Genomic DNA, 23,474 nt, shown 5'->3' with positions numbered 1-23,474 from the left:
CGCACCCACACCACGCCCAGTGCACCCAGTGCACCCAGTACACCCACACGCCGCACCCAGCACCTCCCGGCCTCGCTGCGGGACGGCGGCCTCGGTTTTGGGACCCCCCCCCCCCGTTTTGGGGTGCAGCCCCCATGAAGCGCGTCTTCTCCTGCTCCAGCTCGCCCGCGGCGGTGAGTTGGGGGACACCGGGGGTGTCCTGGGGTTGGGGACCCCCCCCCAGGTGCCCAGCAGGAAGTGGGGGGGGTCGGGGTCCCGTTACTGGGGTGCCTTGGGGGAGCTGGGGGGGCTCCCATGGGGCGCGGGGGGGGTTCAGGGGTCCCCTGCCAGCGGCGCACGGAGAGGTCACCCCACTACGGGTCCCTGTCACATCCTAAATCTTGGCCCCAAAACTGGTCCCGATGGCAACATCCTGGGGGCTGGATCTTAATGCTCGGTGCCAAACTGGTCCCAGTGCCGGTCCCAGTGCTGGTCCCAGTCCCGGTGCTGGTCCCAGTGCCCACCCACAGCGCCTGGCACGGCGGCACCCCAGCAAACCGGGCGGGCAGGGGCAGGCAGGGACACGCTCGCCCGCCACCGCCTGGCTCCCCGGGTGCCACCGGGGTCCCCGTGGTGTCCCCGTGTCCCTAGGGTGTCCCCCCCATCCTTTTTTTTTGGGGGGGTGCAGGGTGGCTGCTGCGGAACGAGAAGGGAAACTGAGGCAGGGCCCTGCGCCCCCTCCCCAAAAATACGGGGTCAGCCTCAAGGTTTTGCGCAAAGGGATGGGGACGCGGGGGTACCCCAAAATTGGGGCCGGGCCCAGCCGAACCCTTGGGGTCGGAGCGTGGTGGGGGGGTCCCCCCCAACCCAAAAGCTGTCCCCCCACCCCCCCGCCCAGGCTCAGTGCTGGAGCAAGCGGGACCAGAAGCTGCTGGAGGCGGTGGAGAGGGGCGACGTGGGCAGGGTGGGGGCCCTGGCCTCCCGCAGAGCCGCCCGGCCCGCCAAGCTCAACGCCGCCGGGCAATCCGCGTACGTACGGACCCCCCCCCCCCCAAAAAAAAACCCGCAGTCCTGGGGAGGGGAGGGGGCACGGAGGGGATGAGGAGGGGGTCAGGGTGGCAGCCGCCCCTCGCACCCCCCTCCCTGCAGCCTCCACCTGGCCGCCGCCGAGGGGCTGACCGAGTGCCTGACGCTGCTGCTGGCCCACGGGGCCCCCCCCGATGCGCAGAACGATGACGGTGAGCGGGGGGCACCGTGGGGACCCCCCCCCACTGCACCCCGGTTTGGGGGGGACACGGTCGGTGTCCGGCCCTGGGGTCCCCTCGGGGTGGCCGGGAGCGCATGACCCATGGGGTTGGGGTGCGCCCCGGGTCCCAGGGGTGTGGGGTCCCCGGGGTCCCAGGGGTGTGGGGTGCCCCTGTTTGGAGCTGGGGGGGTGTTGTCCCCCCCCCCGGTGTCCCCATGGCCCCCGGTGCCAGCCGCTCTTGCAGGCAGCACCGCGCTGCACCTGGCCACCATCGGCTGCCAGCCCCAGTGCGTCAAGGTCCTGCTGCAGGTACCGGCCCCACGGGGACGGGGACGGGATGGGGACACAATGGGGACGGGATGGGGACAGGGACAGGGATGGGGACGGGACAGGGATGGGATGGGGACAGGAATGGGGCTGGAGAGGGAGGTGGGTAATGGGGATGGGGTGGGGATGGGGATGGGATGGGAATAAACATGAGCCCGAGAGTGGGATGAGGATGAGGATGAGGATGAGGATGAGGATGAGGATGGGGATGGGGATGGGGACAGGGACAGGGAGCAGGATCAGGATGTGCATAGGGACAGGGATTGGGGTGAGAAGTGGGATAAGAACGGGGCCGGGACAGAAATGGGGCTGACGATGGGGACAAGAGGGATGGGGACAAGGCTGGGAACGGGGCCAGGGGCGCAGGGCAGGACCCCCAGCCCCCTTCCCGTGCCCCCGTCCCCCGCAGTATGGTGCCAACACGCGCCACGTGGACGGGCAGCGCCGCACCCCCCTGCACTGGGCCGGTGAGTGCCGGGGGGGGGCCCACCATGGGCTGGGACGGGTGGGGGGCTTCACACCTCGCCCCCCCCCCCAGGGGGAGCCGACCCTGTGCTGATGCTCCCCCCCCCACAGCCTCCTCGGGCTGCGCCTCCAGCGTGCTGCTGCTCTGCGCCTATGGGGCCCCCCTGGACGTCGCCGACGCCGTGAGCGGGGACCTGGGGGCGTGACAGGGACCTGGGGGGGGTTACGGGGACCTGGGGGGGGTGGCAGGGGCTGACGGAAGCTCTGTGCCCCCCCCCCAGCACGGCCAGACACCCCTGATGCTGGCGGCACGGGGGAACCACGCCGCCGTCTGCGCCCAGCTCCTGCAGAGCGGCGCCGACCCCGACCTCGCCGACGGGGACAAGAAGTGAGCGGCCCCGGGGGGCACAGGGAGGGGACACGTGTCCTCGTGCCACCGTGTCCCCAGTGCCACCCCGTTGCCCCCGTCCCCGTCCCGCAGGACAGCCCTGGACCTGGCCCACGAGCACGGCGGCACAGAGGCGGCCGCACAGCTCCTGCACCACGGGGCCAAGGAGCATGGGGGCCACACGCACCGAGGTGAGCCCCCCCACCCCGCAGCACCCCCATGGCTTCGCTCGGTGGTTTTTATGAGAAAAAGGGGGAAAAGAGGGGTTTTTGTCTTCTCCTCCTGCCCACAGAGAATGGATCTGGTGGCGCTGGGGACCCTGAGCTGCAGGTAGGGGGCTCGGGGTGGGGGTCCCTGGGGGACCGCGGTGTGGTGGGGGGGCTGCACCCCGCTGCCTTGTCCTGCAGGGCCCCCTGGGCTGTGGAGAGAGCAGCGAGGAAGAGGAGAAGAAGGAGGAGGAGGAGGAGGAGGAGGAGGAGGAGGATAAAAGGGAGGAAGAGGAGGAAGAGGAGCAGCGGGGCGAGTATGGCACCCAGCGGGTGACGGCGCTGCAGCAGGAGCGCACCCAGGAGGATGAGGATGATGAGGAAGGCTCCTGCCTCACCCCACCGGCCGAGCACGAGCTGGCGAGGAGGAGGAGGAGGAGGAAGGCTGAGGAAGAGCCCACGGGGCCGGGGGGGACCCTCGCCCCCCAGGAGGGTGCGGGACGGGGCGCGGAGGTGCAGGAGCTGAAGGAGCGCAACGGGAGGCTGGCGGGCGAGCTGGCCCTGCTGCGCCTCGAGAGGGGGAGGCTGCGGGACGAGCTGCGGGCCCTGCGGGACCGGGACCCCCACCCGGGGGCGGCGGAGGAAGGGGGCAGCCGGGTGGGAGCCCTGTGCCGGGCGCTGGAGGCCAAGCGGGAGGAGGCAGCGAGGCTGCGGCGGAGGCTGGAGGGGCAGCGGAGGGAGCTGGAGGGGCTGCGGGACCGCCTGGGGAAGGGGGTGGTGGGGGAGGACGAGGCCGGCGGCCCCCTCCCCGACGCCCGCGTCCCGCGGGAGCTGCGGCGGAGGCTGGAGGCCCTGGCGAGGTCCCAGCACGAGGCCCTGCAGCTGGTGGCCGAGATGGAGGCCGAGGAGGCCGCGGGGAGGGGAGGCCGCCCCGGCGGCGAGGAGGACGGGGACGTCGGAGAGGGGACGGGGGGGCTCAGCCCCGCGCCAGGACCCCCGCTGGGGGAACCGGGGGGACCACCGGGGGGACCGGAGGCTCCCGGGGGGACGCGGGAGCTGCAGGAGAGGCTGGAGGAGGCCAGGGCCGAGGCCGGGCGCTGGGAGGCCGCCGCCGCCGCCGAGCGCAGGGCCAAGGAGGAGGCGGAGGCCAAGGAGGCCGAGCGGGAGCTGGAGGCCAGGGAGCTGCGGGAGAAGGTGCGGGGGCTGCACAGGACCCTGGGGAGGCTCCGCGCCGCCCTGCGGGACAGGGAGGCCAAGGTGAGGCCGGGCTGCTGCCCCCTCCCCGGCCCCAGTCCCGGTCCCGGTCCCGGTCCCGGCCCTTCCCTGGTCTCTCCCCGTCCCTGTTGCTCCCGCTGGCCCCATGCTGTCGGCGGCCCCTTCCCAGCACTGTCCCCATCAGCACCTCGATCCCGTTGCTGTCCCCATCATGGTCCCGTTCCCGTCCCTATCACCATCCCCGTGCTGTCCCCATCGCTGTCCCATTCCCATCACTGTCCCCATCACCATCCCGTTCCTGTCCCTATCCCATTCCCATCCCATCCCTTTCCTGTCCCCATCACTGCCCCATCCCAATCCCATTCCTGTCCCCATCCCTGTCCCCATCACCATCCCATTGCTGCCCCTATCCCATTCCCATCCCATCCTATTCCTGTCCCCATCACTGCCCCATTCCTATCCCCATCATTGTCCTATTCCCATCCCATCCTATTCCCATCCCATTCCCATCCCATCCCTGTCCCCATCCCTATCCCCATCCCCACTCTCCCTCGTGGCCGGGACCCTTGGGGGGACCGCGCCACCCCCATTACCGGGCATCACAGCGCCGTGTCCCCATCCCCATGTCCCCGTCCCCATGTCCCCCCCATGTCCCCCAAATGTCCCCGTGCCCCAGACCAAGCAGCTGCTGGCAGAGGCGGAGGCGCTGGCGGCGGCGGTGCTGGCGGCGCGCAGCGAGGGCGCCCGGCTGCGGCTGCAGCTCCAGGTGGGGCCGGGACCCCAAAAGTGTCCCCACGTCCCCCCCGACCCCACAGGGACCCCATGGGGACCCCCTCAGCCCGTCCCCGTGCCCACCCCGTCCCCGTGCCCCCCAGGTGCAGCAGAAAGCCCACCGGGACGTGGTGGCCGTGTACCGCAGCCACCTGCTCAACGCCGCCCAGGTAGGAGCCCACGTGCTCAGGTTTTGGGTGGAATTCCTGCGGAATCGGGGCAGGCGGAAAAAAAAATTAAAAAAAAAAAAAAAAAAAAGGAAGGAAGGGGGTTTTGGGGAGGTTTTAGGGGTTTTTGGCCCTCCCGCAGGGCTTCATGGACGAGGCGGTGCACGGGCGGCTGCTGCGCATCCTGCGGGCGGAGGAGCGGGGCCAGGACGCGGCCTGGCATTAAAACGGAGCTGGCGGCCCCACAGCGCGACCCCACAGAGCCTCGTCCTTTTGGGGGGGACGGGGACATATGGGGGGGGGAACACTGTGGGGTCTGACAGCGGCGGAGGGGTCGGGGCGGCTGCTGCGGCCCCGCAGAGGGTGGTCCTACAAACACCGGTCACACTGCACGGCCCCATAGTCCTGGCCCCACAGAGGTCAGGTCCACGGTGTCCTGACCCCACAGAAACCTGGCCCCACAGTGTCCCGGCCCTACAAAACCCGGCCCCACAGAAGCCTGGCCCCTACAGAGGCCCGGTCCTCATAGAAACCTGGTCCCCATAGAAGCCCCCCCCATAGAAGCCTGGCCCCATAGAAGCCTGGCCCCATAGAGCACCCCCCCCCGAGACCTGGCCCCATAGAAGCCCCCTCCTAGAAACCCGGCCCCACAGAAGCCCCCCCCTAGAAACCCGGCCCCATAAAAGCCCCCCCCCCATAGAAGCCCACCCCAATAGAAGCCCCCCCCTTGAAACCCGACCCCATAGAAGCCCCACCCTATAAAATCCCGGCCCCATAGCAGCCCACCCCCATAGCAACCCCACCCCACAGAACCCCTCCCTACAGAAACCCCCCAAAAAACACCCCCCAAAAGCGCCCCCCCCCTTAGAAACCCCCGTTTAGAACCCCCCCCAAAACCCCACCCCACAGAACCCCCCACCCCATAGCACCCCCCCCACAGAACCCCAACCCCATTACCCCCCCCCCAACCCCATTTACCCCCCCCAAACCCCATTATTCCCCCCCCCAACCCTATTTTTTTCTCCCCCCCCCCCCCGCCCCGTTGCGGCCGCGGCCGGGCTCGGAATTTGCCCCCGCTCCCTGGGCCCGGCCGCGGCCGCCATGTCCCAAGATGGCGGAGGCGGCGGAGCTGAAGGTGCGGGGGGGGGGGGGGACGCGGGGATATGGGGCTGGGGTCAGGCCCAGGGGGGGCGTGTGGGGCCGAGGGGCTGGGGGCGAGCAGAGAGGGGTTGGGGGGTTATGGGGTTGGGGGGTTATAGGGCTGGGGGTGCGGGGTTAGGCAGTGAGGGGGGGGTGAGGGTGGAGGGACGGGGACGGGTGGAGAGGGGTTGGGGTGGGGGTTATGGGGTCAGGCAGGGGGATGTGGGGGGTTGTGGGGGGGTGTGGGGCTGGGGATGGGTAGTGAGGGGGGGTGTGGGGCTGGGGGGTTAAGGTCAGGGAGTGGGGGGACGTGTGGGGCTGGGGACAGGCAGCGAGGGGTTGTGGGGCTGGGGTATGGGGTCAGGCAGTGAGGGAATAGGGTCAGGCAGGGGGGGGGATGTGTGGGGCTGAGGGGTCTGTGGGGCTGGGGGCAGGCAGAGAGGGGCTGTGTGGGGCTGTAGGGACGTGTGGGGTTGGGGTCAGGCAGAGAGGGGCTGTGGGGTTGTGGGGCTAGGGTATGGGGTCAGGCAGTGAGGGAATAGGGTCAGGCAGTGTGGGGCCATGTGGGGCTGTAGGGATGTGTGGGGCTGGGGACAGGCAGCGAGGGGCTGTGGGGTTGTGGCGCTGGGGGTATGGGGTCAGGACGTGTGGGGCTGTGGGGTCCATGGGGCTGGGAACAGGCAGCAGGGGGCTGTGGGGATAGGGTCAGGCAGTGAAGGAGTGGGGTCAGGCTGTGGGGGGACTTGTGGGGCTGTAGGGACGTGTGGGGCTAAGGGTATGGGGTCAGGCAGCCAGGGGCTGTGTGGGGTTGAAGGGACGGGGACAGGCAGTGAGGAGCTGTGGGGTTGTGGGGGGCTCTGGCAGGGGCTGTGGGGCAGCAGAGGGGGCTATGGGGCCGTCAGCGAGGGGATGGTGACTGTAGGGTACCGAGGGGGATCTGTGGGGCTGGGGGGCTCGGGGGGGTGCGGGGGGGAGCGAGACAGTGCCAGCAGGCGTGGGGCAGCTTAGGGTTTTTTTTTAGGGCTGTGGGGGGGGAGCTGGGGACGGGGCTGGGGGTCCCGTCCCGGAGCAGCGGGATCCTCGCAGCCCCTCCGCGGGGGCACCCTGGGGGGCTCGGGCACGCGGCGACGGCGGCGAGGAGCGAGGAGGTGGCGGTGCTGAGCCCCCCAACACCCCCCTCCCCCGACCCCATTTCGGGGGGGGGGATTTATTTCTATGGGGCCAGCAGGAGCAGCGGTGCCACGGGCACGGCGCGGGACCCCGCAGCGCCGGCACCGGCCGGGTTCCAGCCCCCGCCACTTTCTTCTTCTCGTTTTTAGGACTCAGCGCGTGTAACCGCCCCCGCCCACCCGGCCGTGGAATAGGAAAAATTGCCCCCGGTAACTAATTCCAAAGCTGATTTTTTTAAAATTTTTTTAATTACATTTTTTTTTTTTTTTGGTCCTCGCCGGCTTTTGAGCCGTTTTCCCGCAGGCCGCGCTGCGGGGTCGGGGCTGTAGGGTCCTTTTTTGGCGGCAGGAGCGGGGGCGCAGTCTTTTCGCTCGGCGCCCTGCCCGAATTTTGGGGCCGTTGCGTGGCTCGGTTTTCCTCCCTTCCCCTAAAACCCCGCGTGGCTTTGTGGGGTCAGCAGCGGGCACCCCCCCCCAGCCAAAGTGCCGGCGTCCCTACATTTTGGGGACGGGGCTGGCCGGCTGGGGGCAGCCCCTTTTGCCCTTTGATGCCCCCAGAAGTGGGGCCGGGCACCGTTTTTGCGTTTTTCCTCCCTTCCTGGGTGTTTTTGGGGCTCTCACTCCGCGTCTCGGCTCCTCGGCCACCCCGTAGAGCCCCCTCCTGGCCCGGCTCTGCTTCGAGCCGTTCCCCATCTGGGTCTCGTTTTGTGAGCGAGCCGAGCCAGCCGAAAATCGGCTCGTTTCTCCTTAAAAAGCCTGCGTCTTGGCTCGGACCCCCGCCTTTCTTCCGAGGCCACCCAGTGCCACCAGTGTCCTGCTGCGGTCCCCCGCTGGTGACAGGCCGGTCCCGTGGGACCTCGGTGTCCCTCTTCCTCGGCTGCTCTGTTTTGGGGGTGCACGGCGCGCCCTGCATCCGTGGGGTGCCTCCGGCAGCCCCAAATCCTGCTTTTTTATCCCCACTATCATTTGGGGGGCACTGCGATCTCCCTGTGTGGCCGTCCTGAACCCCTCCTGGCGGGCTGGAAGTAATTAGTGCCGTAACGACCCCGTGCTCTAACGACCCCGTGCTCTAACGACCCCGACGCGGGTCCGGGAGCCGTGGAACCCACAGGGGGACCTCGGAGCTCTTTGGGCTCTGCTCGGGTCGATTCCTGAATCGGCCCCACAGCAGCCCCCGGTCCCCATCCCACGCGTCTCGTATCGGGGCCAAGGCGACCCCCCTGGCTCTGGGTGCCCCCGGGGACCCTTCACACCTCGGGGGGTCGCCGGAGCCCCGCGGGCAGCAGGAGCTGAGCCCCCCCCGTGGGCATTAGTGGGGTCTGGGCGCGCGTCCTGCCAGCGCGGTGGGTGCCGGCGGTGCGGTGCCACCGGGCTCAGCCTCCATCCACCAGCCCGTGGTGGCCTCCGAGGCTGTGCCGGGGCTGGAGGGGGACAAAACCTCGAGCTCTGAGCGCGGAATTGGCCCTAAAAGCAACATTTTGAGGAGGGGGCCAACCCAAACGACCTCGGGGTACGGGGCCGTGGCGCTCGGCACCCCAAAAAAATCCTATTTCCACCTCTGCTGCCTCCCAGCCGGTCTGGCCACGACTCGGGGCCGGGCACGGCGGTGACGGGGGCCCCCCCCCGTTTTTGGGTCTTTTTGCAGCACATGGTTCTGAGCTTTAGGGTGTCGGAGCTCCAAGTCCTCCTGGGCTTCGCCGGGAGGAACAAGAGCGGGAGGAAGCACGAGCTGCTGGCCAAGGCGCTGCAGCTGCTGCGCTCCGGCTGCAGCCCGGCCGTGCAGATGAAGATCAAGGAGCTGTATCGCCGCCGCTTCCCCAGGAAAGCCCTGGCCCCCTCCGACCTCCCCGGCCTTCAAATCCCCCCCGGGCAGCTCCCCGCGGCCCCCGCTTTGCCTCCCAACGCCGCCGCCGCCGCCGCTTGCCCCCTGCCCTACGAGCGCGGCGGTGCCGCCGCCGCGGCGCCGCTGCCGCCGGCCCTGCTGCCCCCGCTGCCCCCCCTGGGACCCAAACGCGAGGGGGACGCTCAGCACCTGGCCCCCCCGGCCCACCCCGTGCACCCCGACGTCACCATGAGGAGGCTGCCCTTCTACGATGTCTACGACGAGCTGATCAAGCCCACCACGCTCGGTAGGTGCCGGGGGGGGGAGAGGTTTTGGGAATGTTTTACCCCCCCCCAACCCACCCGAGCCCCTTGGCAGCGGTGCGGGGTGGCTGCGAGGGGGTTTGTGCCCTCCTGGTGCCCCCCCGGGGGGGTTTATTGGAGGTAGGGCAGGGTGCTGGGGCTGAAGGGGCAGAATTTGGGTGATGTTGGCCCAAAATGAGGCGTGCTGTCCCCCGGGGGGGGGTTGTGGTGCCGAGTGCCATCGTTTTTTTCCCCCCTCCCTCCCCACAGCGTCCACGAGCAGCCAGCGCTTCGAGGAGGCGCACTTCACCTTCGCACTCACCCCGCAGCAGGTCCAGCAGATCCTGTCCTCACGGTGAGGGGGGCAGGGGAATCTGGGGGGGTCCCTGAGGGGGCAGGTCCCGCGCTGTGCCCACCTTTTGGCTCCGGCACCGGGGGACTGGGGTGGGTGTCGGGCAGGTGGGAGGCACGGTGCTGGCTCCGACAGGCTGTGGGGGGGGATTAATGGGAAAATGGGGTGAAAAATGGTCACTGGGGTGAAAAAAAATGGTCCTGGGGGGTGAAAAATGGTCTTGGGGGGGTGAAAAAAAATGGTCCTGGGGTCACTGCCTGGCAGCGGTGGGGTGCTGGGCGCCTGGGGCTGTGGCTCCCTGGCGGGCTGAGCGCCTTCCTCCTTGCAGAGACCTCCTGCCGGGTGCCAAATGTGATTACACGGTGCAGGTGCAATTAAGGTAAGGCCCTAATTAACCCCGCGTCCCCCTAACGAGTGCCCTCAGCTTGCTCCCCGAGCTGGTGTTTGCGCTGCAGGGCCTGGGGCGCTCGGCACGGCGGGCACCAAACCTGGGGAGCCCCAAATGCGGGGGTGCTGAGCCCCACGAGGCCGAGGGCGCCCGTCCTCGTCCCTCCTGCTGTCCCGTGCCCCTGCCCGTGGTCCTTTTTGTATAATTTGGGTGCAGCCGGGCTGGGTTTCGCTCCGAGCTTTGCGCCCTCGTGCACGGCCCCCTCCGCTCCCCTCTCCGTTTTTTCGACCCGTTGCAAAACGCAGAACGAGAGGCCCAAAAAAAGCTGAAAACGTGAACTTTTTTCACTCCCCAGCCCAGAAACTGCTCTTAAAGATGCGAGGAGAGCAGGCAGGGAAATAAAAAAGGGAAAAGGGGAAAAAATGAGCGGGGCTGGGGAGGCTCGCACCCGATGCTCACCCCCTGGCAGAGCTCCGCTCCCCCTCCCCAAAACGCTTCTCCCTCCCCAAAACGCCTCCCCAAAACGCCTCCGCCTCCCCAAAATGCCTCCCCCTCCCCCAAATTCCCCTCTCTTTCTCCCCCCCTGCCCCGCAGGTTCTGCCTGTGCGAGACCAGCTGTCCCCAGGAGGATTATTTCCCTCCCAATTTGTTCGTCAAGGTCAACGGCAAGCTCTGCCCCCTGCCCGTGAGTAAATCCCCGTCTCCCGTTGGCGTCCCGCGGGCTGAATCCTGCCCGTCCCTCGCTGTGATGCCCGGGGGGGGGTTTGGGGGCTGTTGGGGTTTGATACCGGGGTCGTGGCAGCACTCAGGGACCCAAGCTTGGGGGTCCCGGGGAGGATTTGGGGTCAAATTTGGGGTCAAGAGGCTCTGGGATGCGGCGCGAAGCATCCAGGGGCGCGACGTACCGTGGGGACACGGGGCTGGGGGTTCTCCTACGGGGTCTGACCCCCCCCACACTCCCCCGGGAGGGGCTTTTTCCCTCGCTGTAGGAATCCTTTCCCTCCCCGCAGGGTTACCTCCCGCCCACGAAGAACGGCGCCGAGCCCAAGCGCCCGAGCCGCCCCGTCAACATCACGCCCCTGGCGCGGCTCTCGGCCACCGTCCCCAACACCATCGTGGTCAACTGGTCCGCGGAGTTCGGCCGGGTGGGTGAGCAGCCCCCGGGGAGGGCAGGGCGAGGAAATGAACCCCAAAATGACGAAATTAAATGAAATAACGACAAACACCACCCCCCCCTTCCCCGGCCAGGCAGTGGCAACGCTGCCTCCGCGCCGCACGCCGTGGACGTTCCCCGTGGGGTGCTGGCGCTGGGGAGGGGGGGGGACGTGGGGCTATATTTAGGGGGACAGCTGGCCCCGGGGGGGGGTCCTACGTGTCCAGCTGAGCCGTGGCACCTCTCCTGCAGCACTACTCGCTGTCGGTGTACCTGGTGAAGCAGCTGACCTCGGTGACCCTGCTGCAGAAGCTGCGCGCCAAGGGCATCCGCAACCCCGACCACTCGCGAGCCCTCAGTAAGTGCCCTGGGGGGGGCCCTGGGGAAGGGTTGGGGTCCCGGTGCTTGTGGGGCAGAGCAGGGGGGGCTCCTGGAGCCCGTGGGGCAGGGCAGGGGGGGCTCCTGGTGCCCGTTGGGGGGCTCCTGGTACACGTTTGCCTCCCCATGAGGAGCACGGGAGCGGTGCCGGGGGGCGCACAGAATCCCATGGGGCAGGTCCCGTCTCCGTGCCGCGGGCGTTACCAGCTGTTAACCCTGCAATTTTGGCTAACGAGGGTCACGGTTTGAGTTAAAATCCTGTGTATTTGTGTGTAAAAGGAGGCAGGTGCTGACAGCAGAGCTCTTTTTTTTTTTTTTTTTCCCTCCCTCTCCTTTCAGTCAAGGAGAAGCTGACGGCCGACCCCGACAGCGAGATCGCCACCACCAGCCTGCGCGTCTCCCTCATGTGCCCGGTACGTCCCGGTGTCCCCCCCCCTCTATCAGACCACGATTTGTGCTGCTGTGGCCCCCCCTCCAGCAGGAAAGGCAGCCCTGACCCCCCCCCCGTCAGCAGAGCTGTCCCTCCGTGCCCTAAAATTGCCAGAATCGGCCCAAACTACCAGGCTAACCACACCGCCTGCTGCCCAAACCTTGTCGTTCACCTTGGCTCCTGCATTTATTGGAGGGAGAAGTGAGCTGGGGGGGGGGGAAATGGCCAAAACCCCCCCGGAAAGACTCATTTCCCCTGCGTGTTAGCTCTCCCTTGATGTTTAATTCAACCTCTCAGCCATGCAGGGGACAGGAGAGGGGGCAGGACCCTTGGGGCCATGAGGGGGGGGGATTTTCCTTCCTCGCTGATTTTTTCCTCTTCTGCCCCCCCCCCCAGCTGGGCAAGATGAGGCTGGTGGTGCCCTGCCGGGCCACCACCTGCACCCACCTGCAGTGCTTCGACGCGGCGCTGTACCTGCAGATGAACGAGAAGAAACCCACCTGGACCTGCCCCGTGTGCGACAAGAAGGCCCCCTACGACAACCTGATCATCGACGGGTGAGCCAAAGGGGTTGGGGGGGGGTCACAGCTCCTGCTCCCCCACCCCCCCAGCTGCTCACGTGCGTGGGCTGCAGCCCCGAGCGACCGAAAATCCTGATTGCCACCCCCCTGCACTGCTCCGGGGCCAACCTGGAGAGGTTTCCCCGAAGAACAAGGAGCTTTTGTCCAAATCTTGGCCTCCACACCAAGGGGGGGGGGGGAGCTGCTGGAGCAGGGCCCGGCCGTGGACTGGGTTTTGGAGCAGTCGTTATTTGTCTCACCTCTTCGACCACCAGCTTGGGGGCGTCCCAGCCCCGCGTGTCCCCGTATTTACGCCTTGGTCCTGCTGCTTTCTGCCCTCCCCAGCTCACCCTCTTTTTTTCCCCCACTCCCTACCCCGTCACAGGTTGTTCATGGAAATCCTCAACTCCTGCACGGACTGCGACGAGATCCAGTTCATGGAGGACGGCTCCTGGTGCCCCATGAGGCCCAGGAAGGAGAGCCAGGAGCTGTGCCAGCCGGCTGCCTTCAGCGGGATCGAGGGTACGGCCGCCGAGCCCGTCTTGGACACCTCGTTTTTGCCAAAGCCGCGGTTTCAGGGAGCCTTTGGGGACCTCAGCTCCTCCCTGGGGTGCCAAAAACGCTGCAGGGAGCTGGCCCTGGAGGCGAGGATGCCTCTGGCCTCTGCTTCTGAGCCTCAGCCCTTTGCCTCCGCAGCCGCCTCCGTGTACACGGTGAGCCCCGAGGGCAAAAACCCCCCCGAAGGCAGGAGGAAGGTGGAGGTGATCGACCTCACCCTGGACAGCTCGTCCGACGAGGAGGAGCCGCCTGCCAAGAAGCAGCGCCCGGCCTCCGGGGGGGCTCTGCCGGCAGCACCCGGCCCCAAGGGGTGAGGCAGCACCCGCAGACCCCCAACCCTGCCCCACTGGGACCCCTTTACCCCACCGGGACCCCCCCCCCGCAGCCCTGAGCCCTCCCGAACCCCCAGGGGTCGTCCTGGAGGCACCGTCGAGGCCGGGTTTTTATTTCCCTGGCGAAGCGCCCCGGGGAGCCCTCGGCCTCCTTCTGGGGGGGCTCCTCACCCCCTCGCTCTCTCGCAGGGTGCTCGGCGTCGACCCCCGGCCGTCCTCCGTGCTCCGCAGCCCCCCCGCGGCCGCGCTCGGCAGCGACTACCTGCCCGGCCTCCCCGGCCACGAGTACCGCGCGTCCTACCCGGCGCCGGCGGAGCTGCAAGGTAACGGGGCCCACGGGCTGCTCCTGCACGTGCACGAGGGTTCTGGTGGCCACACGGCAAACCTGGTGGCCACACGGCAATCCTGGTGGCCACGGGACCGTTCTCGTGGCCCCACAGCTGTCCTGATGGCCCCACGGCAATCCTGGTGGCCACACAGCAATCCTGGTGGCCCCTTGGCCGTCCATGTGGCCCCACGGCCGTCCTGGTGGCCCCACAGCCGTCCTGGTGGCCTTTCCAGTTCACCAGGTTGCCAATTTGCCAGATATCAGGGTTGGAGGAGCAGAGCTGGTGCTGGTTCCTGGTGCTGGGAGCAGCCCGAACCCATCTGCTGCCGTCCCGTTTTTGGCACCATTCGTCTCCCCCTCGTGCCAGAGTTTTATTCACCACCAGGAGATTTATTTCCCCCTTTTTTATTCCTCTAGGTCTGGATTTGTTTTCCTTCCTTCAAAGTGAAAATCAGGTCAGTTTTTTTTGGGTTCCTTTTCCCTTTTTTTTTTTATTTTCTTTCCCCCCCTTGCCTTCTTCTCCCTCCTGACTTTTTTTTCCCCCCTTCCCTCCCTCGGCAGCACTACAGCCCCTCCGTCATCACCTCCCTGGACGAGCAGGACGCTCTCAGCCACTTCTTCCAGTACCGGGGCGCCTCCGGCCACTTCCTCAACGTCAACCCCTTGGGCCCCGTGATGGGGACGCCGCACGGCGGTGCCGTCAGCCCGGCCGCCGGCCGCATCAGCAGCATCGTCTCCGCCGGGGCGCTGCGCGAGGGCCACGGGGGCACCGTGAGCAGCAGCACCACGCTGCCGGGCTGCCGGCCGGACATCATCTCCCTGGACTGAGCCAGGGTCCTGGGAGAGGCGAGGGCAGGCTTCCAGGAGCTGCTTTGGGGGCTGGCACGGACCCCACCTCGCTGCGGTTCCTCCCCGGTGCCCCCAAGGCTCTCGTGCCGGGGGCTGCCAGCGTGCCCGGGGCCGTGGGGGTGGCTGCGTGCACTCCTTAAGACGCTGGGCTGCGGGGTAGGGAGCAGCCCTGCCCGAAGGTTAGCCGCCCCCCCCGGCCTTTAAGGAGGGGTTTTAGGGCCGTTTGGATCCTGTAGGGTCCTGCTTTGTGGATCTAGGGGGGGGGACAGCTCGCCCCAGTGAGTCCTGCCCTGCCCCGGCTGTGCCTCCCACCCCGGTCCTGGGAGCAAAGCGAGCTCCTGCCGGGGGGGGGGGGAGAAGGAGGAGGAAAAAAAGAGGGAGAAAAAAACCTCAGCGCTGAGCTGTGGTGGCCGTGGGGCCGAGCCAGCGAGGGTTGGATGAAGGAACGGGGCCGGGACGGGGATGGCAAGGCCGAGTTGTGCCCCTGGGGGGGCACGGGCAGGGCAGGGGGGCTGCACCCTGTCCAGAACTGGGCTCTGCTCGCAGGACCAGGGGTGCACGAGGGGCTTGGGCTGGTCCTGGGGCAGGGCTTCCACCCGCATCGCCCCCAGCAGATGTTTCTCTGTGGGTTTGTCACCACCCCGCAGCTCTCCAGCCCCAGCCCCGGCTGGAAATCCCTCGGTTTTAAGGAAAAAAGGCGACGAGGGCAGGGAGCAGACCCTGGGGGGGCCGTGCTGGAGGAGGCTGCGCTCCCCTTGGGACCGGCCGTGCCCCCCGGCTGCGTTTCCAGCCCCAGATTTGTGCTCTGCAGATTTTTTGGGGGGTCGGGGAGCCCCCCGGGCAGGAGGGCAGCAGCGCAGCGCCCCGACCGTGCTGCTGCCGCCGGGCTCAGCAGTGTCTGCTGTCATTTTTCAAACCTGCAGATTTTGTTTTCCTTTTTCCTCCTTTTACCCATTCCCGGCGCAGACCTGTACGGAGAGCAGAGGATTTCTCGATTTTTCAGTTGCAGCTTTTGTACATAGGAAACTCCCAAAGACTTCCCCCCTCCCGGCGCGCCTGGACTGAAGGAAAGGGGTTTGGGGAGGGGGCACGGCACCCATTGCACAAATTATTTATGTATTTAATCCTATTTAGTTCGTAACCCTCCCAGCCACGGCCCTGCTGCCTCCTGCGTGTCCTGGCCCAACGGGGGCTTCCTCAGCCCCCCCCCCAGCTCCTTCCCTTCCCCATTTCAGTACCGAGAGGTGCAGGGATATGGGGATGAGGCCAGGCTGGCGCGGGGACAAAGTGGCAGGAGTAGCAATTTTTTTTTTTTTTTTTTAATTTTTATTATTTTAGCACCTTTTTAACTGCTCCTCGCTGAGTTTGAAGGCTGGGCCCCCGTCGGCGGGAGCGGCGCACGGCGTTCTGCTCGGGCAGTTTCTTCTTTCTTGTATCGCACCCGCGGGGACTAAGCCAAGGCAATAAAAGCAACCGACCCCAGCACCCAGCCTGGGGGGGGGGCACCTTCCTTGCGTCGTGTTGGGGTGGGGGGGGAGCCAAATATTGGCTGTGTAACGCAGGGGCTGGAGTACCTGGCCCTTAAAACCGCCTTTTTGGGGGGATTTGGGTGTAGCCGGAGCCACCCAGGTGCTGCCCCGAGGGTCCCTCTGCAATTGAGGGGGGGGGGTGAGGGTGGGAGTGGATCCAGCCCTGCTTGCTGCAGGCTCCTCTGCTCATCGGGGACCCCCAGGAGGCTGCTCCCCCTGCCCCAAGTCATGTCCCCTCTCCCCTGTCCCCCCCCAGGTCACCCTCCTTGTGTTGCCCTCCCCACCCCAGGATCCCAAAACCCCCAGCCCTTAGCAGCAGGGCGCAGCCCCCCCTGGGTGCAATCCCTTTATTCCCAGCCCCCCGACGCTTCCTCAGGGCCCGTTTGGCCCCCGTTTTTCCCCCCCCGGGCCTCCAACCAGAGCCGAAGGGCGAATTTGGTGCCGGTGCTGACGCGCTCCACGTCCTCCCCCTCGGCCGGGGCCACGTTCAGCAGCGTGGCCGTGGGGAGCTGCGCGGCGCGGGGCGAGCCCCCGCTCACCTCGGTGATGCTGGGGGGGGGACACACGATGGGCACGGAGCTGTTTTTGTCCCCCGTGTCCCCCCCCAGTGGCTCCTTTGTCCCCCAGCCTCACCTGACGGAGGCCGGCAGGGTGCTGGGGACGCGTCCCGGCCTCTCCGCGCCGTCCTCGGTGGCCGCGATGGCCTCCAGGACGTGGGGCTCCAGCCAGGCGTAGGCGCTCACCTCGGCCTCGCTGGGGCAAATCCTGGCCTGAAACCCAAAGCGGGGGTCGGGGGGGTAAAGGAAAAAAAAGGAAAAAAAGGAAAAAAAAAGGGAAAAAAATAAAAAAAAAGGGATTAAAAGGGGGCTGACCTCCAGCTCCTCGTGGGGCTCCTGGGAGCGCAGCAGCAGGTAGGCGACGATGTGGTGGCGGCGCGGGGGCCCCCGGCTCAGCATGGGGGGGTACACGGACTGCAAAAATGGTTTTGGGGGGGGGTCAGTGGGTTGGGGGGGGCACGGCGGAGAGGTTGGGGAAGCAGGGGAGTGAAGGGGGGGGGGCTGTTACCTCCCAGAGGCCGAGCAGCCTCCAGGTGAAGGTGCCGGCAGCCAGGCGCAGCCCCGTCTCCTCCTGCAGCTCGCGCAGCCCCACGGCCAGCAGCTGGGGGGGGGTCGGGGATGTGTGTGGGGGGGTCAGGAACCCACAAAACCCCCCCAGGAGCCCGCCCAGGAGCCCCCCCCCGCCGTCCTCACCTCCTCATCGGGCTCCACGTGCCCACCTGAAGAGGAGGAAGAGCGGCTTGGAGGCACCCGGGGAGCGGCGAATTCGGGTGTGCGCGGGGCGGATTTGGGGTTGGGGGGGGGGGGGGGTCCACAACTTTATGCCCACCCCCCCCTCAACAAGGAGGCTCACCGGGAGGCACCCAGACGTTGGGGAAGACGCGGAGGCCGTGGGGGCGGCGGGTGAGGAGCACGGGGCCGGTGGCCGCCTGCAGCAGCACGGCCACCGCCGCCTCCACCCCGCGGCCTCGCGGCTCGGCGGCCGCCCGCGGCTCCAGGAGCTTGGCGGGGCAAAACGGGGGTCTCTGGGGGGGTCGGGGGGGTCAGGAGACACCCGGTGGGTTTGTGTGTCCCCCCCCCCCCAGGGCTTTCACGCACCCCCAGGATGGTTTCGGTGGAGCCGGGGAAGGCGGCGTCGGCCAGGAGGAAGCGGCCGCGCTGCAGCCCGCAGCTCACCGCCGCCACGTCCTCGTGCGGGGAGCAGAAGGAGCCGGTGACGCTCTAAAAAAAAGGGGGGGGGCACGTGGGGGGGGGAGACCCTGCAATGAGGGGGGGGCTGGGGGGGTCGGGGAAGGGGTTGTGGGGGGCTGGAGGGGGTTTTGGGGGGGATCTTGGGGGGGTTTGGGGGGGTTTGGGGGGGTTGGGGGGGTCACTGCTGTCTCCTGCGCACCCCTCGCCTTGCAGCCCCCCCCACAAGTAGGTGACACCCCCCCCGCTGCCCCCCCCCCTCAAACTGGGTGCCCCCCCCCCATTACACGCCCCCCCCAAGCTGTGTCCCCCCCATGCCTCCCAACCCTTGTGTCCCCCCCCCACTTTGCTGCACCCCCCCCTACCCCTCCCAATCCGGCCTCGCCCCCCCCCCTTTGCTCCTCCCCCCCCGACACCCCCCCCTTTGCCCCCCCCTTTCCTCTCCCCCCCCCGACACCCCCAAATCCCCCCCCCATTTTGCTCCCCCCCCCCCCGGTACCTGCCCGAATCGCGCCGCCCCCCCCTCCCCACCGCGCCGCACGTGCACCAGGACGCGCCCCAACCCCGCCATGGCCCCTGCGCCCCCCCCCCGGAACAAAACCCGGTGGGCGGGGCTTAACCCGTGGGTGGGCGTGGCCTCAGAAGGTGGGCGGAGCTAGAGCAACCCGGGGGGGACACAAAAATGGGGGGGGGGGGCAAAAAAGGGGGGGGACAAATGGGGCAGGGGGGAGCTGTCCCCAAGTCCCCCCCCGTAGGATGTTGCGGTGGCACTGGGGGGTTCCTGAACCCAGCAGGCAGCAGCTCTGGGGGGTGGGGGGGTCACTTTATTGTCATTTTTGGGGTGGGGGGGCATATAAAAATGGGGGGGGGACACATATAAAAAGGGGGGGGGACACATATAAAAAGGGGGGGACACATATAAAAGGGGGGGGGGCGCTCAGGGCTTCCTGATGGTGCTGTGGATGAAGGACTCCAGCACGAAGATGGTCTCGTCCACCTGGTTCTCGCTGGCGTCCAGCCTGGGGGGGGGAAAAGGGGGCGGTTAGGGGGGTGGAAAAAGGGCTGGGGGGGCCCCTGACACCCCCCGTGCCCCCCCCCCCCCGGGGGTCTCTGACTTGTTGACGTTGCGCTTGAGGCTCTCCAGCTGCTGGCGCTCGGGGGCCGTGATCATCTCCTCGATCTCCTGCAGCTGCGCCGCCTCCGCGCCCGTGGCCTGCATGGAGGCCAGGATGGCCTCCACCCGCTGCGACTTCTCCAGCAGCCTCCTGGGGGGGGCAAAAAGCACCCCGTGGGGGGGCAGAAACCACCCCCGTCAGGGGCACGGCTCTGTGTGTTCCCCCCCCAGCAAGGTTCTGTGGCCCCCCCGTGGTCCCGCTCACTTGTTCTCTTTGGTCTCGAACTGGCGCCGCTCCATCAGGTTGGCCACGCTCTGGGGGGGGGGGAAGGGGAAGGGCAGAGGGGAAAGGGGAAGGGTAAAGGGAAAGGGGAAAGGCAGAGGGGATGGGGAGGGGGAAAGGGGAAGGACAGAGGGGAAGGGGGATGGGGAGAGGGGGAGGGCAAAGGGGAAGGGAAAAGGGGAGAGGGGAAGGGCAGAGGGGAAAGGGGGAGGGTAAAGGGAAAGGGGAAAGGCAGAGGGGATGGGGAGGGGGAAAGGGGAAGGACAGAGGGAAAGGGGAAGGGCAGGGGAAAAGGGGAAGGGCAAAGGGGAAGGGGAAAAAAAAGGGGAAAGGGGATGGGGGAGGGGGAAAAGGGGATGGGGGAGAGGGGAAGGGCAGAGGGGACAGGAAAGGGGAAGGGCAGGGGGGAAGGGGACAGGGGAGGGGGGATGGGGAAGGGCAGAGGGCAAAGGGGAAGGGGAAAGGGGGAGAAACAAAATGGGATGAGGAAGAGAAAGGGGACAAGGGAGAAGGCAGCAGATAGTGGAGGAGCTGCTCGAGGCGCTGGGGGGGGCTAAAAGCCTCCAGGCCGTTGCCCCCCCCTGCTTGGGGAGGGGGTCGGGGGGCTTGGGGGGGGCTGGGGGAGGGCCGGGGGGGTCCCACCTTGTAGCAGCGGTGCAGCAGCATGCGCGCGGAGGCCGGGACGTTCACGGTGTAGAGGTAGAAGGTGCGGGAGGGCGCGTGGTCGGGGGTCTTGGGGATCTCCTGGCGAGGAAGGGGGGGGACACGGGGGGTGGGCAGCTCGGATCCGGCGTCCCCGGGCACGGAGCCGGCCCCCCCCCCGGCCCCCTCCCTCACCTGCAGGGCCACGAAGTTTTCGGAGAGCATCCTGTAGAGCATCTCCTTGGCCTCCTTGGCGGGGATCATGGCGAAATCCTCCACCTGCTTCTGCTCCAGGTGCTTCTTGCGCAGGAGGAGGCGGAAAATCCGGGCGCAGCGCGACCCGAACCTGAAGAGGAACAATAGGGGGGGAAAAAAAAACTCAGCGGGGTGAGAAACGGGGTGAAAAGTCCCCAAAAATGGTGTTTTTACCTCTCCTCTACGATGGATTCTAGAGTGGCCGTGGCCAGAGAGGCGAGAGCCTTGTGGAGATCTGGGTGGGAGCCGTGTCAAGGGGCCTGGTTGAACGCCCAGAACCCCACTGGAGCTGATCCCCCCCCCAAAAAAAAAAAAGGATACTGACGGTGTACATGCCCCCGCCGCTGTCCCCCGATTTGCCCACGAACTCGAGCTAGGAGAAAAGAGGGAAAAAAAGTAAAAGTTTAGTGCGTCCCGAGGTATTAAAACCCCACTTGGTGTAAAATCGCGATTCTTAAAGCCCCTTGAGGCAGAACGGAGGTTTTTTCCCCCAAAAAAAACCCCTCTTTGATCTTAAGAGCTGCAGAACGTTGGGTGAATTTTTTAATGTGATGAGTTTCGCTTTTGTATTCTTTGAGAAATGGCTGAAAAAGGGTTTTTTCCCTCAGCCCCCGGCCCCCGGTGTGTGCTGAGGTGAGGACATGGAGTGGGGGCAGCAAAGGGCACGGGGGGGGGCATCCCTCACCGGGTCGTCAGCCAGCAGGGTGAGGTACTGGTCCAAAACCTGCTTGGAGATGTTGTACCCGGCTGGAAGGGACCGGAAAATCTGCAAGAAAAGGAAAAAAAATGAAAAGAGACAAAAAAAAAACGAAGGAAAATCACAACAAAAAGGTGAAACGCAAAAACAGCCAAAAAAAAAAAAAAAAAAACAAAACACAGGAAAATCACAACAAAACGGTGAGGAGGGCAGGGGGGGCTCTAAAGGGGGGGTCACGGACCTCGTTGGAGGAGAGGGGCTGCGTGTAGGGCGCGCCCGAGGCGGTGGTGACCTCGCTCATGCGCAGCATCGTCCGCACAATCTCGCTGCTGGTCTGCGTGGGGGGCACAAAACACGGGTGAGGGGGGGGGCCCGGCCTCACGGAGCCCCCCCCAACGCCCACTAGGCCCCTCCTGGAGGCTTCTAGAAGCTTCCCCGCACCTGATCCATGCGGTTGGCCACGGCGCTGACGATGGCCTGGTCGCGGAAGTGCTGGTGGAAGCGCTCCAGGTTCACCTGCCAGTAGATGCCGTCGTCCTCGGGCGGGGGCTGCGGGGACAAAGCCAGCCGGGGGGGGGGTCCGCAGGACAGTTTTGGGGCTGGGAGCTGTCCCCGAGTGTCCCCGAGCTGAGGTGACGCTGGATGAAGCAGCAGCCCCGGTTTGCTGCTCAGCTTGGGGGCTCCAGCCCCTTCCTCCGCTACCTCGGAGCCTTCCCCGTCCGCCTTCTGCTTCTTGGCCCTGGGCTCGCCCTCCTCCTCCTCCTCGCACGACCGCCTGCGCTTCCCCCGCCCTGCCAGAGAACCAAAAAAAAGACAAAGGAGAGGTTAATTTTAGAAAAAAAAAACACAGTAAAAATTGTTACAATACAATAAAACAATAAAAATGTCGGGAGCCGGCGGCGCTGAGCTTCCCCAGCACCCCGGGGTGCCCCTCACCGGTGAGGTTGAGCCGGGGCACGGTGTACATCTCCTTCTCGTCCAGCACCAAGGTGGGAGCGGGGCCGGGGGGGCCCTGGGGGGTTTCGGGCAGCAGCGGGCACCTCTGCACCAAGTGGGTGTCCGCCAGGCGCACGAAGGTGCTCGAGACGTCGGCGTAATCCATGGTCCGGCCGTCTGCGGGGAGGGGGGGGGGGCAGCGTCAGGCCCAGCACCCCCCCCCCCGAGACTCCAGGAAATGCCCCGATTCCTGCAGAATTCTGTTTTTTTTTTTTTTCACCTTCCATGGTTTCGGTGAGCCGGTCGGCGACCTTCCTCACGGCCGCGCTCATCGTCATCTTGCCGTTGAGGAGCAGCTCCTCCACCAGCAGCTCGCCCGTGTCGCCGTACAGGGTCTTGGCGGCGTAGATGTAGCGGGGGTAGCGCAGGATCCTCAGCACCCGCTCGGCCCGCGCCTCGTACTCCACCCCGCCGCGCTTGGGCAGCTGGAAGGTGGCCAGGTTGTGCTGCAGGAGGACGCACAGGGCCTTCTTCACCTGCCAACGGGGGGGTTGGTTATTCAGGGGGGGCCCCAAACGGCCCCCTCGGGGCGGTCGCGGCGCGTTTCCTCCACGGGCGGCCACCAAAAATTGGGGATTTGGCATCCCCTGCCCCTCCGACGGGCACCCCCTGCATTTAAACCCCGCTCTGCTCCTTCTCGGGCCGTTTTATGGCCAGTTATGAAACTCCTCCGCCCTTTAAAAGATCCCACTCGGCGTTTTTATGCCTGGAAAATCCCCGTTTTGCCCTTTCCGAGGGGTTCCCAGCTCCGTGCCAGCCCCCGAGCGGATCAGGGGCGTCCCCGAGTGGATCCGGGGTGTCCCCAGGGCCGGGCCCTACCTGCTCCAGCGACAGCCCCGTGTCGCCCACCAGCATCCGCAGGGGCTGCGCGCCCGCCCTGACGAGCAGCGTGCCCACCCGCTCCACGATCTCGCCGAAATGCTCCCGCAGCAGCAGGGAGCACAGCTTGATCTCGGCCTGCGTCATCCCCGCGGCGTCTCCGCGGGGACACGGGGGGCTGGTGGGGTCAGTGGGGTCTCCACGGGCCTGGATGGGGACACGGAGTCCGGTGGGGTCCTGCTGCTGCTGCTGCTGCTGCCTGTAGAGCCCCGGAAAGGCCCAAATGGAGGCGACCCTACAAAAACAAAGCGTTAGGGGAACCAGCCGGTGCCACCGGGGGGGCCATGTCCCCATGTCCGCCACCCTGGGGTGCCCCTGTCCCTATATCCCCACCCTTGTACCCCCCCATCCCCGTGTCCCTCCCCCGGGGTCCCCCCGTCCCCGTGGCCCTGTCCCCGTGTCCCCCACCCCAGGGTGTCCCTGTCCCCGTGTCCCTCACCCCAGGGTGCCCCCATCCCTGTGTCCCCACCCCCATGTCCCCGACCCTTGGGTGCCCCCGTCCCCATGTCCCCATCCCCGTGCCCCCCACCCCGGGGTCCCCCTGCCCCTGTCCCCATATCCTCCCCCCCGAGGCCCGCTCTCACCCAGGCCCCACGCCTAGGCCCCAACCCTCCCCATAGCAACCACCACTTCCGCCCTCCCCACCTCCCGCTTCCGCCCTCACTTCCTCCACTTCCTCCCTCCGCTTCCGCCCTTCCGCCTACCACTTCCGCCCCCCCCTCTCCCTCCTCGCCTACCTCTGGAGGACCGCGGAGCAGCCGAGCTGAACCGGAAGCGGGGCGGCTAGAGCGGCAGGCGGCCCGGCGGGG

At 67.0% G+C, this 23,474-nt stretch overlaps 3 protein-coding genes across 4 annotated transcripts; 1 reads left to right on the top strand and 2 right to left on the bottom strand.

Moving 5' to 3' along the window:
- The first annotated feature begins 5,868 nt into the window (after positions 1-5,868).
- Positions 5,869-16,008, top strand: PIAS3 (protein inhibitor of activated STAT 3). The gene is made up of 14 exons (XM_032204675.1): positions 5,869-5,899; positions 8,719-9,202; positions 9,468-9,552; positions 9,878-9,928; positions 10,532-10,622; positions 10,948-11,082; positions 11,343-11,448; positions 11,808-11,881; positions 12,295-12,455; positions 12,844-12,980; positions 13,155-13,326; positions 13,538-13,671; positions 14,094-14,131; positions 14,238-16,008. Exons 1-14 carry the CDS (start codon positions 5,876-5,878, stop codon positions 14,502-14,504), a joined length of 1,959 nt encoding a protein of 652 aa, XP_032060566.1. The 5' UTR covers positions 5,869-5,875; the 3' UTR covers positions 14,505-16,008.
- A 393-nt stretch (positions 16,009-16,401) lies between these two features.
- Positions 16,402-18,370, bottom strand: NUDT17 (nudix hydrolase 17). Its single transcript, XM_032204321.1, has 8 exons — positions 18,299-18,370; positions 17,710-17,832; positions 17,465-17,636; positions 17,305-17,330; positions 17,120-17,212; positions 16,927-17,025; positions 16,688-16,824; positions 16,402-16,603 (listed from the first exon to the last, which is right to left on the bottom strand). Exons 1-8 carry the CDS (start codon positions 18,368-18,370, stop codon positions 16,402-16,404), a joined length of 924 nt encoding a protein of 307 aa, XP_032060212.1.
- Positions 18,371-18,711: 341 nt separating this feature from the next.
- Positions 18,712-23,275, bottom strand: POLR3C (RNA polymerase III subunit C). 2 transcript variants are annotated; one of them, XM_032204638.1, is made up of 15 exons: positions 23,250-23,275; positions 22,606-22,900; positions 22,007-22,262; positions 21,727-21,903; positions 21,493-21,581; positions 21,232-21,339; positions 21,032-21,124; positions 20,779-20,859; positions 20,415-20,466; positions 20,268-20,328; positions 20,034-20,184; positions 19,839-19,940; positions 19,179-19,228; positions 18,915-19,064; positions 18,712-18,818 (listed from the first exon to the last, which is right to left on the bottom strand). In XM_032204638.1, the coding sequence occupies exons 2-15, from the start codon at positions 22,750-22,752 to the stop codon at positions 18,737-18,739; spliced, it is 1,599 nt and encodes a 532-aa protein (XP_032060529.1). In that variant the 5' UTR covers positions 22,753-22,900; positions 23,250-23,275; the 3' UTR covers positions 18,712-18,736. The 2 variants fall into 2 exon arrangements, with proteins under 2 accessions (XP_032060529.1, XP_032060530.1); XM_032204639.1 differs by having other exon boundaries at positions 19,839-19,937.
- Positions 23,276-23,474: the final 199 nt, after the last annotated feature.

This window comes from Aythya fuligula, chromosome 28, assembly GCF_009819795.1.
Source record: "Aythya fuligula isolate bAytFul2 chromosome 28, bAytFul2.pri, whole genome shotgun sequence".
Taxonomy (NCBI): Eukaryota; Metazoa; Chordata; class Aves; order Anseriformes; family Anatidae; genus Aythya; species Aythya fuligula.
This window is presented reverse-complemented; position numbering and strand designations above follow the sequence as displayed.